At 38.2% G+C, this 12,788-nt stretch overlaps 1 protein-coding gene across 5 annotated transcripts in view; it reads right to left on the bottom strand.

The window, feature by feature from the left end:
* Positions 1–12,788, bottom strand: part of Rps6ka3 (ribosomal protein S6 kinase A3) — a 107,686-nt gene that overhangs the window by 7,337 nt on the left and 87,561 nt on the right. For all 5 annotated transcript variants that reach the window (XM_021153101.2, XM_085837937.1, XM_029473071.2 and 2 more), the window contains 4 exons: positions 11,971–12,129; positions 9,697–9,858; positions 7,728–7,804; positions 6,747–6,864 (listed from right to left, as the gene is read on the bottom strand). In XM_021153101.2, coding sequence (XP_021008760.1) covers positions 6,747–6,864; positions 7,728–7,804; positions 9,697–9,858; positions 11,971–12,129 — 516 coding nt within the window. The remainder of the gene's footprint in view (positions 1–6,746; positions 6,865–7,727; positions 7,805–9,696; positions 9,859–11,970; positions 12,130–12,788) is intronic.

Here is a 12,788-nt window from a genome sequence, read left to right on the forward strand (position 1 = left end):
CAGGATGGTAAGGCAGTCAAGTTTGTAATTTAGATACTCATTATGCATGGAGGAAAAATAGTTGGAAGAGGCAAAGCCTGGAGATTTATATTGCTTGTTTGTTTTGAAGACAAGATCTCACATAGGGCAGGCTTCAAAATCAGTAAGTAGCCACCGATGAACATGAACACCTAATCTTCTGGCTCCAGCTTTTCAAGTGCTAAGCTTTTAGGGATGCACCACCCCTCCTGGGTAGAAAAAATGCCTTGACAGTACCTGATGGCTGACTAGCTATTGGGAACTAGGGAGTTGCTGCTCTGGCTGCTCTTCAGTTTTAGATACTTGTAGTCTCTTTTGGCTATTATTATTATTATTATTCTAAGAACAGAAATACCTTACTGAACAGAATTGGAAATAATGAATGAACCAGGTGTGGTGGCACATGCCTGTAGTCCTAGCCACTTTGAGAAGTTGAAGGAGGATTCATTAAGCCCAGTAGTTTGCCTACAGCCCAGGCAACACTTTGTGACACTCTGTATAAATAAGTATAAATAAAAATAGGTAAAAAAAAAAATAAAAAAATGGGGCAAAATAAAACACAATTATAATTTTAATAACATCTCTGTGTTTGACTGGGCCAAGTCATTTCAAACTTTTCTTTCTTTTACTGATAACCCTTCAATGGCTACCCATGTTGACTACCCTCCCTTCCTTCTTTGTGGTTCTCGGGAAGGCCTTACACCTATTAGGCAAGACGAACCACTAAGCTATATATCCCCAGCCCACCCCAGTCCCAGCTTTCTATTTTTGCTGATTTCCTTCCTTGGTTCCTTTCTCACCATGCTCTGATAATCTCATTCATAATCATTACCTCAGCCACTATAGATGATGCAACCACACTCTATCACAGACTTCTAAGACCTACAGCCATATGGCCAGTTGCCTTAATAACCAAACACCTCTTACTTATATAAGTATTTGTGAGAGTTTGTATATGCTTGGCCCAGGGAGTGGCACTATTTGGAGATGTGGCCTTGTTGGAGTAGGTGTGTAACTGTGGGCATGGGCTTTAAGACCCTCATCTCAGCTGTCTGGAAGCCAGTATTCTGCTAGCAGCCTTGAGATGAAGATGTAGAACTCTCAGCTCCTCTTGCAACATGCCTGCTTGGATGCTGCCATGATCCTGCCTTGATGGACAGAACCTCTGAACCTATAAGCCAGCCCCAATAAAATGTCATCCTTTTAAGAGTTGCTTTGGTCATGGTGTCTCTTCACAGCAGTAAAACCCTAACTAAGACAGTATTTAAAATTCATTGTGTTCAAATCTGCAACTACTGCCAATCTCAAAGCGTCTTATACATCCAAATGCTTTGTGAAAGATACTCTTATATTTCCCTGAGGTACATTGTGGACTGCATGCTTGAGAGCTGCTTCTTACTCATTTATGTTCAATAAACTATAAACTCTGTTGCTTCCTTAATTTTCCTTTCATTTAATTCAGATTCCACTGCAGTTACAATTATTTTGGTCTTCACCATTCATAATCTGAAATGTATAAACCTTAGAAAAAAATAACTGCAATCTTTTATGTCAGTGAGCACTGAACAAAACAATGCAAGTCAAACAGGTATCAGAATCCCTTTAGAGGAAATATTGAGCAAAGGGAAGCTGGGGTCCTGTTCACTTCTCATAGCCATTCTGTAACCGAAACTACCGACAATGTTCCCATGGGCAACTTGTTCTTAGAGACACTCCTGTATTGACATGATCCTCCTTTCCATTTTGTAGGTAATGAGTTTACAATCAGGAGTCTTAACTGTACATAGGCACCAAAACTACTGTAACTGCATAGAATTTATAAAACACACTATGAGTTACAGATAATTTTTGTGCTCTATATTTGTGTCTCCATCCTCATCTCTCACTAAAAAAAAGCATTCTGGAGTGCAAATGAAAGCAAAAGCATCGAGGTAACTATAACTGACTAGAAGAAGCAAGTGATGCGCAAGTTTTGATACTATCTACGTTCATAGGTAACATTTCTTCATATACCTCACATGTGATCTTGACAGTTTGTGGTAGACTCTTGTGGATGAAAATGTCTGTTCCATGGAGTGCAAAATGGAAAACCTGATTATTTCACACAGCGTATTAATTTCCTTTCCTTTCCTTTTTTCTTTTCTTTTCTTTTTTCTTTCTTCTGAGATGGTGTGTCTGTATAGTCCTGACTGGTCTGAAATTCTCTCTGTAGACAAGGCTGGCCCCCATCTCAGAGATCTGCCTGCCTCTTTAGTGCTGGGATTAAAGGCATTTGCAACACCCTGCTTGGCTAGCTTGATGTGTTTTTTTTTTTTTTCTTTTTCTTTTAAATTTTCCCACAGTACGCAACAGAAGTCAACAATCCTCGGTATGAGCTACAAAGTTATTTTCAATTCAGGCTCATCAGCTATCTTTGCTGTGTATGCTGTAGAAACCCAGCAGCACATGACCAGTCTGTGACACTTTATTGTTCTTATCACCACCTCCTGGCATGCATTGGGAATCCCTGTCCCTTTCTTATCTAGGTTATTTGTAATCTTCTTTAGCACAAAAGCTGTGCTAAGTTACAGTGTAGGCCATCTAGAACTGTGCATTTTGGGTTGTCTCTCTGTCAGTCTGTGCATTCTCCAAGATTAAGAATTCTATAATTGGCACAAATTTTCTTTTCAAACTTTTTATTTATTAAGCATATTCTAAGCACTCGATAAGGGGAATTAGGAAGAAAATAGGCATCCAGAAAAATAAAGTATCAGCCTTGAGAAATCTTAATATTAGAAAAACATAAAGTCTAACATTACTTTTTTTTATTTTGGGGGGAAATCTCACCCAGAGAATCATGTTTGTGAATCACATGCTCCACTGTTGAGCTCTACCCTTAGTCTAACATGTTGATTTTAAGCACAGCTAAAAGCTAAGTATCTAAACATCAAGTCCTGGCTAACAGAGCTTCCTGCTCTACATCAAAAGAACTATGAACTTCATGGATGTGCTTTATTTACGACCAAAACTCAAACTTCCATTTCTAAGGGAAGTCAGTGAACAGTTTTACCAATGCTTCTTCAGTTTCTTCTGTATTTCCCTCATTGTGATGTGGAAAAGTCTTTTTTTTTTTTTTTTAAAGAAAAGAATTGTTGTATGAGTTAAGTGAAAGTAGAAGCACTGGAAAACATGTGAGTGTTAGTCTAAGAATGGCAGCTCTATAGCCAAGGGTTTCTGCATGATTTCCAAAAGCCAGGCTAGAAACCAGGCTGTTGTTAATTGTGATAGAGATTTATTCCCGTTCTTCTAAACAAAACAAAATGAGGATGTACTATAATTCTTTTAGGGCACATATACTCTGCAATAAGAGTTTCAAGTATGTACTTGGTGAATAACTATGGACAAGTTTATACTAAAACGCTAGCCTTTGCTTTTGTTATGTGAAATGAAGACACTACCACGTATTTTACTAGGTTCTTAGGAGGTAAAGTGCCCTGTGAGGCATTCAGTAGACAGACAAGTTATACAAATCAACACTATTATTATTCATCATATTTCTTAGTAATACAGCTTTAGAACGTATACAGTTAATAAGGCCAAAGCAAAGTCCTTTAGGAGAGAAACAAAATGGTCCCTTTTGGAGTTCAAGAGATTTTGTAATATCACTTTAACATTCTACTTTATAAACAAAACCTTCTGTGTTTCTTCTCCTCATGTATTATTACAAATATTTTTTTTCTCAACAGCTTGTAAGAGGGAGGGGTTAGGGAGATAGTTGAGTCAGTATAGTGCTTGATGGCTCGTATTTGTAAACCTGACACAAACTAGAGTCATCTGGAAAGAGGAAATCCTAACTAAGGATTTGTTGCCATTAGACTGGCCTGTGGGCATGTCCATGGAACTGTTTTAAAAACAACAACAACAACAACAAAAAAACTGTTTTAGATTTACTTATTTTATGTCTATGAGTATTTGGCCTACATACACATATGTACACCACATGTCTGCCTGTGACTTCCAGAGCTCAGAAGTCATTGGGTCCCTTGTAAACAGTTACAGACAGTTTTGAGCCACAGTGTGGTGTTGGGAACCAAACCCAGGTCTTCAACAAGAACAGCAAAGTTCTCAACCACTGATCAATTGCTCTAGCCCCCACATCTTCTTGCTTAATGATCCATGTAGGAGGCCCCAGCCTATTGTCAGTGCTATCCATATAAGAAATCAGACTGACCCCTCAGATGCAGGGCACACCAGCCAGAAAAATAGCTAGATGCTTAGCCCAATTGTCTGTCATTAGAGAGCTTTTATCTAGTGACTGATGGGACCAGATAAGAGACCTGCAGCCAACCATTAGGCAGAGCTTGGGGAACCCCACACAAGTGGAGGAGGAATTCCAAGTACAGAACAATTCTGGAGATGCCAGAGGGGTCAAGAACACCAGGAGATTTAACTTAGGTACGTGCACTCTGTCTAAAAAGTTGTTCATTTCATCTAGATTTTCCAGTTATGTTGAGTATAGACTTTTGTAGTAAGGTCTAATGATTTTTTTGAATTTCCTCAGTTTCTGTTGTTATGTCTCCCTTTTCATTTCTGATTTTGTTAATTTGGATACTGTCTCTGAGGCAGTTACTCTGGCTAAGAGTTTATCTATCTTGTTGATTCTTTAAAGAACCAGATTTTAGTTTTATTGATTCTTTATATAGTTATCTTTGTTTCTAATTGATTGATTTCTGCCCTGAGTTTGATTATTTCTTGCCATCTACTCCTCTTGGGTGTTTTTGATTTTTTGTTGTTGTTCTAGAGCTCTCAGGTGTGCTGGTAAGTTGCTAGTGTAGGATCTCTTCAGTTTCTTTATTAGGGCACTTAGTACTATGAGTTTTCCTCTTAGAAATGCTTTCATTGTGTCCCATAAGTTTGGATATGCTGTGTCTTCTGAATACTATTCAGCTATTAAAAATGACAACTTCATGAATTTTGCAGGCAAATGGATGGAACTAGACAATATCATCCTGAGTGAGGCAACCCAGACCCCAAAGGACATGCATGGTATGTACTCACTGATAAGTGGATATTAGCCAAAAATGTACAGAATACCTAGGATATAACCCACAGCATTTAAGAAGTTTAACAAGCATAAAGGCCAAATTAGGATGGTTCTTTCCCTCTTGGAAGGGAGAAGAAAATGATCACAGGAGGCAGAGGGAGGTAGGGTCTTGGGTGGGAGAGGGGAAGGGGAGGGGAATAGGATCAGGCAAGGGGTTGAGGTGGGGGGCGACAGTAGCGTAATCCAGAGGGCTAGCAGAATGAATGGAAATACACAGCCTCAGAAGGTGGGAGGTAGGGAGACCCTCTAGAAAGTATCAGATATCTGGGAGGTGACTCCCAGAACTCAATGGGAGTGATCTTAGATGAAGTGTCCAACAGGGGGGAGAGGGAACTCAAAGAGTCCACCTATAGTAGATACGGCATCAAGTGGAGGGATGGTCTTACCAACCCACAATCAAAATTTCTGACCCAGAAGTGTTCCTGTCTAAAAAAACTGCAGGGACAAAAATGGAGAAGAGACTGAGGGAAAGGTTGTCCAGTGACAGGCTCAACTTGGACCCATGTCATGGGGAGACACCAAGGGCTGGCACTATTACTGAGGCTATGATGTGCTCACAGATGGGAGCCTGGCATGGTTGTCCTCTGAGAGGTCCAACCACCAGCTGACTGAAACAGATGCAGATACTTGCACCCAACCACTGAACTGAAGTTAGGGACTGCTGTGGTTGAATTAGGGAAAGGATAGAAAAAGCAGATGAGTTAGATGACTCCATAGGAAGATCAGCAGTCTCAACTCACCAGGACTCTTGGGAGCTCCCAGACACTGAGCCACCAACCAGGCAGCATACACAAGCTGGTCAAGGGTCCCCAACACATATATAGCAGAGGACTGCCTGGTCTGGCCTCAGTGTGCCAAGTCCTCAAGAGACTTGAGGTCCCAGGGAGCGGGGAGGCCTGGTGGTGGGGGAGCATTATCTTGGGGATGGGGGAGGAAAAATGAGGTGAAGAATTGTGGGATGGGGTATGAGGAGGGGGTAATGGCTAGATTTAAACAAACAAACAAACAAACAAACAAACAAGAATACTAGGAGAACATGGCCTACAGAATCAACTAAGCAGGGCTCATAGTGGCTCTCTCTGGCAACCACAGAGACTGTCAATGGCTGGATTTAAACAAACAAACAAACAAACAAACAAGAATACCAGGAGGACATGGTTCACAGAATCGATTAAACAAGGCTCACAGAGGCTCTCTCTGGCAACCACAGAGACTGCATGGGTCTTCCTCTGGATGCATGTTATGTTTGTGTATCTTTGTGTTCTTGTGGGACTCCTTTCACTTGCTCCTGGGACTCTTTTCTTCCTACCAGCTTGCCTCATCTAACCTTGATATAATGGTTTGTGTCTAGTTTTATTCTAACTTGTTATGCCATGCTTGGTTTATATCCCTGGGAGGCCTGCCCTTTTCTGAAGAGAAATGAAGGAGGGGAGATGGAGGACAGGATAGGGGGAGTGGAGGGAGGGAAAACTGTGCCTAGGATGTAATGTATGAGAGAATTAAAAGAAAAGGGAGATTGGTGTATCACCACAAAAAAAAAAAGAAAAAGAAAAAAGAAAGGTTGAGAATGTATGCTTAGCATATATGATGTTCTGGGTCCAATTCTTACCCTTAATAATAAAACAAAATGAGAAGTCACACATACCTTTGCTGTGTCTGAAACAGAATTCCAGTAACCACCACTGAGTGAGAATTTTCCACTACCTATTCGTGCCAGTATTTCCTCTGGAGTATCATCAGGGCCATTTGCAAATGGAGTGTAACTAGATTTTAATAAAGTTAAAATATTAGCGAATAATATTTCTCTTTTGGTTGGCAATATTTGTATTTACTTGTAGTTTTTAAAAGTATTCTGAGTAATTCAGTTAATGTAATACACTTTATTAGTCTATCAAAATGAATAAAAGACAGGAAAATGAAGTTTCATAGACCAAATAATAGGTTATTTTAATTAGACTTAATATATCATATTACATGTGTTTTAAATTATGACACAGTCTTAGATATTAAAGCAGCATATGCTTGTTACATAATCAAAATAAAAGTTTAAAAAAATTAATTTAAGACCATGAGACATTAAAACACAGCTATAGCCAGGTGTGGTGGTGTGCCTTTACAATCAATCCCCTAGCACTGGGAGGCAGAAGCAAACAGACCTCTAGGAGTCTGAGGCCAGCCCCGATATATGTAAGGAGTCCCAGGCCAGCCAGGACAATACAATGAGACCTTCTCTCAAAAAAAAAAGAGAGGGAAGATAATTTTTAAAAAAGGATATAGCTATAATTATTATAAGGCTATATACTATATATATATATCACATATATACATAGGTTATACCATATACTACAGATAACATACACATATATGTAATATATAATATATAGTATATGTAATAAACATAGCATATATATTATATATAAGTCTATATACACAGTATATATAGCATACATCATATGTATACATTTTATACATATACTATATGCTATATATATGTACTATATCTGGTATAATATATACTATATATGGTATAAATATAAAAAACATGAAAATATATTCCAATATAGGTATTTAAAAGCCTACATCATACACATTTCTTGATGAATAAATATTTATGATACACACTTACCCAGTAAGCATTGTATAAAGGAGGACGCCAAGACTCCATATATCACAGGCAGCATCATAACCTTGCCGTTTTAAAACCTAGAAAAAGTAAAAGATGAATATTACCATCTTTTTATTTATATACTTGTGTATGTATGCCAGCTTGTCTGTATATATACACCACAAAGGCCAGGAGAGGGTATCTGATCCCATGGAATTACAAATTCCAGTCAGCTGCTGGTCCTTTGCAAGAGCAAGTGCTCTTAATCGAAATCATCTCTCCAGCTTTACCACACTTTTTTTTGGCATGTATTTGGACAGTAAATAGAATTACATTTTCCAAATCAATACACATATGAAAAACTTCCATAAAGCATGATTAATAAGACCATATAGTAATTCAATATTAGAACATTCTGCTTCTGTTAATTTACACACACACAAACACACACACAAATTTAACACTGCGTTAAATTTGAATATTTAATTATACACTGATGTAGATAGAGGATACAGAACAAATCAATAATAATTTTTTTCGTCTATTTTTTCTCCAGACATAGTCTCGCTGTGTAGTTCTGGCTGGCTTAGAACTCACTATGTAGACCAGGCTGGCCTAGAACTCACAGAGATCTATCTACCTGCCTCTGCTTAGTGATGTGATTAAAGGTGCCTGTGCCACCACACCAGATAAATTCCTTATCTTAATGAATATATATTTTGCATGGGGCTATAGAAATTACTATGAATAATACTTTTTGTGAGAGGGTCTCACACTATAGCCCAGGCTTGCCTCAAGCTTCTTATACAGTAGGGGCAGGCTGTGAACTCTTGATCCTATTATTCAGTTTCCCTAGTATTAGGATTACAGGCACGCTTCTCATGCCTAGCAATTAACAATACTTTTTTTTTTTAAAGATTTATTTATTTATTTATTTATTTATTTATTTATTTATTTAATGTGTATGAGTACACTGTAGCTGTACAGATGGTTGTGAGCCTTCATGTGGTTGTTGGGAATTGAATTTAGGACCTCTGCTTGCTCCAGTCAACCCTGCTCCCTCAGTCCCTGCTCGCTCTGGCCCAAAGATTTATTTATTATTATGAATAGTACACTGTAGCTGACTTCAGCCATACCAGAAGAGGGCGTCAGATCTCATTACAGGTGGTTGTGAGCTACCATGGGGTTGCTGGGATTTGAAGTCAGGACCTTTGAAAGAGCAGCCTCACCAGCCCAACAATACTTTTAAGTACACATGTAACCTCATACAAATGATATAGTGCTAAGACTACAGTCATATACAATATGATTAAGTCAAACATTTGCTCATAATCATTGATTATTATCAGTCATGAGCTATAATAAACTTTGAAAAAAGATCAGTTTCTTTAAAGACTCTGATACTGAGATGATATTTATTCATTTTTGTGGAGCTGAGGATCAAATTCAGGGTATACTATCGTTAGGAAAGTATTCCCTAATGGAGGTATACTTAGAGTTCCAATTTATTCTTGATATGTAGAGAGTTAGCTAGCTTGTATTCTAGTAAAATGTCTTTAGACAAAGAAAGGGCAAAGCTGGGTGTGGTGGTTCCCAATTGTAATCCCAGCACTGGGGAGGCTAAAGTGGATTACTGCAAATTCAAGGCCAGGCTGGGTACAGAATTGAAGCCCAGTCTTAGAACAAAACAGGAGGACAGAACAGTGTTAATGATAGGCAAGGAAGTACAAAGTGACTAGAACTTCAGGCAGAGGATTCTAGAGAAACTGAAGAGCTTTCATAATATCTTAAGGAATTTAGATCCCCCCCACCCGCCCCAGGCAATCTGATGTCGTTGAAGCCGTAAACGGAAAAACAAAGGGTAACATTTTATTTCAATGATCAGTTCAGTGATACATCAATTAAACAATAATAAACTATTCTATGGTAAAGATAACTAACGAGTTCTTAAATATACCCGAATACTGTAAGCACACTCTCTCACAATTACCTCTGGTGCAACAAAATTTGCAGTATAACAAGGAGTCATGAGAAGACCATTTTCTGCTCTCAGTTGTTTTGCAAAGCCAAAATCACAAATTCGAATAGATTCTGGATTACCAGACTCATCCACATAAAGAATGTTGCTAGGTTTCAAGTCTCTGTGAACCACCTAGATGAAATAAAAATTAGAAATTTATGTTAATAATATATTTCCCCAGTGAAATTTCTTTATTCTTATACTGCCATATAATACACCTAACAAGCTGGTAAGTACAGACCTTTAAATTATTCCAACATTATAAAATGCTTAATATAAGCAGAGCTTTCTAACTCTGATCTGGGAGTATGGAGGAAGAAAAAACAATATTAGTTACCTATTCCCTGTTGCCCAGTTGTGTAACTCATTGCAGGTAATTCATTCATTTCATAATAGCTATTCAGTCCCTACCATGTGCCAGTGTATTATATAAAGAGGTACAGAAACTGTATGAGTAAGACCCATAAGATCTTCATTGTTTCGTGGTAGCTGCTTGCAATATAGTGGGAAGGACTATGACAGGTTCAGATGACCCATTTTAAAGTATGGGAGGGTTTCGAGAGGAAATCACATCTTCTCTAAGACCTAAATTAGATACTTAAAACAAGCCAAGAAAGCAGTAGACTAAAGCAATTCTAAAGTGAGTGAATGGTACATATATACCAAGGTAGAAACAAATAAATATATGAACTGGCATGTTGTTTATATGAGTATAAGTAAAAGCTCAAAATCAAACCCAAGTAAAATATTATTTATTTGATATACAAGTCAAGATGTCACACATGCAAAACCATTTTAAAAAGAGAGTTCAGACTTGATTCCCTTTCCTTTTTTAAAGATTTATTTATTATATGTATATGAGTACACTGATCTTAAGACACACCAGAAGTGGGCGCCATATCTCCTTATAGAGGGGTTGTGAGCCACCATGTGGTTGCTGGGAATTGAACTCAGGACCTCTGGAAGAGCAGTCAGTGAGCTCAAGCTCTAGGACATCTCCCCAATCCCCCTGATTCTCTTTTCAATCACCAAATTTGGAGTCTATATTTTAATCACCTTAGTTTTAGTTCCTAACATCCAGAACATTAATTATATTTTACTAATTAAGTGATAAAGCATGGGGAAAATAACACAAAAGACCTACAAAGCTATCAGTTGTTCAATAGATATTGTGTCTTCTACCAATTTCAATTACAGTTCAGGACAAATCTTGACTAGCCCACACCCAGGGAACTATAGATCTCTTTCCATTTGTTAGGTTTTAAGGACCAACCAAAGAAACAAATGAACAAACAATCTACCCCCAAAATGAACAAACAACCAAGATGAGACCACTGCACTGAAATGAGCTCCTTAAGAAGATTTTGTTTGTATTCACAATAACAGAACCAAGAGGACCTGGAGATTGGCTTAGTTGGTAAAGCGCTTGCCTTGAAAGGTCAAGGACCTGAGCTCAATCCCTAGAAACCATATCAACATGCTAGGCATGGTGCTGTGTGTCTGCAATCCCAGGGCTGTGAAGGCAGACAAGGGGCTTCCTGGGGCCATCAGCTGTGGGGTTAGCTGTGGGGCTGAGGTTCAGGCCAATGAGAGACCCTGGTCCAAGAGCGATAGTGTTCCTGAAGATGATACCGACATTGTCCTCCATGCTCCATATGCATGTGCACACACATCCAAGAAAGGGGTGCAAGTGCTTAAAAATCTTTGGTATATACTACAAATGTATTTGTGTCAATTAAAAAATGTTAAAAAATTAAGCAAAACTCCACCCCTCCATATTCTTTCCTCTTACATCCTCCTTATTTTCTCCTTTCCCCCTTTCTTCCACATTCTTTGAATATCAGTGTTTTTTCCTCTTACTAAAATACGTATGCAGGAGGAAACAATGAGGCCAATCACTGGTGACTACTGGATTTTACTTGTGCACCTAGACACAAACTAGCCTTCTCCTTTTCTGCTTCTAACTTGAAGTGGGCCTAGTTTCCAAGGGTACAGAGTGCTATGTTTTACAGGTCCGAAGATGTCATTAACTTTTTCTTGGAAAGCATAACAGCTGAATATAAGCACGCTAAGATCTCAAAGTACTTCAGACTTAATGAAAAAGATTTGTATAAAGAAAGAACAGTAGGATAATGAAGCTTATTACAGTTTTTCCACTACTTTTATACTTCTAATTTTAGTTTCAGTATTAATAATAAATATGCATATAAATATGTGTGCATAATTCATGTTCAAAGTACTTACCCCTTGTGCATGAAGATACTCAACAGTTTTGGTTATAGTGAATAGGACAGCACTGGCCTCTCGCTCTGAGAAAAACTTCTGTCTAAGAATTTTATCCAGCAATTCACCTCCTTTCATAAGTTCTGTTACTACATACACATATTTTCCATCATCATACACCTATAAAATTTAACATCAAAACAAAAAAATGAATCTTTGTATGTCCCTAAATCACTACTTAAACACACTCAAGGTAAGTAAATATATTAAAAGAAGTATAAAAATTGAACATTCAAGAAAACTTTACTTGTCAAAAACAATGTAGGATTTCTGGATATTGTGTTAAAGAGTCATTTATAGTAAACAGTTTAATGTGACTAAGTCACCATTCTTTATCTAAGGCAAATTAGTCTGAGAAAATTATGTTTTGACCATTGCTAGGTAGACTTTGAGCCTATGTGAGCACCAGCAGCAAGAAAGAGCTGACTACTTACCTGGGAAGTGGCTATTTTTATCACTACTCAGTTATAATAAAAGCTCTGGGAGACAGAGCTATCAGGACAACCCTGGGGGTGGTAATGATCAGGAAAGGTTTCCTGGGAGGAAGCACCTGTAGTGGAATCTTAGTTGTGGTAGTCCACCAGGCAAAGAAGGGAAGCGCTATTCCCACTTAAGATCCACACTCTCAAAGAGCACTTGGAGAAAATAAGGTATGCAGGCTTTAAAAAGCTACGTCCCAAATAAGGCATGGCCAGAACATGTGTAATGAAGTATGCAGAACTGCTACAGAGGAAGGCAGGTGGGAAGATAGTTTGGGAATCTTTAGAGAAACGAATCAA

This window comes from Mus caroli, unplaced genomic scaffold (genome assembly GCF_978045245.1).
Source record: "Mus caroli unplaced genomic scaffold, Mus_caroli_1 scaffold_5, whole genome shotgun sequence".
Taxonomy (NCBI): Eukaryota; Metazoa; Chordata; class Mammalia; order Rodentia; family Muridae; genus Mus; species Mus caroli.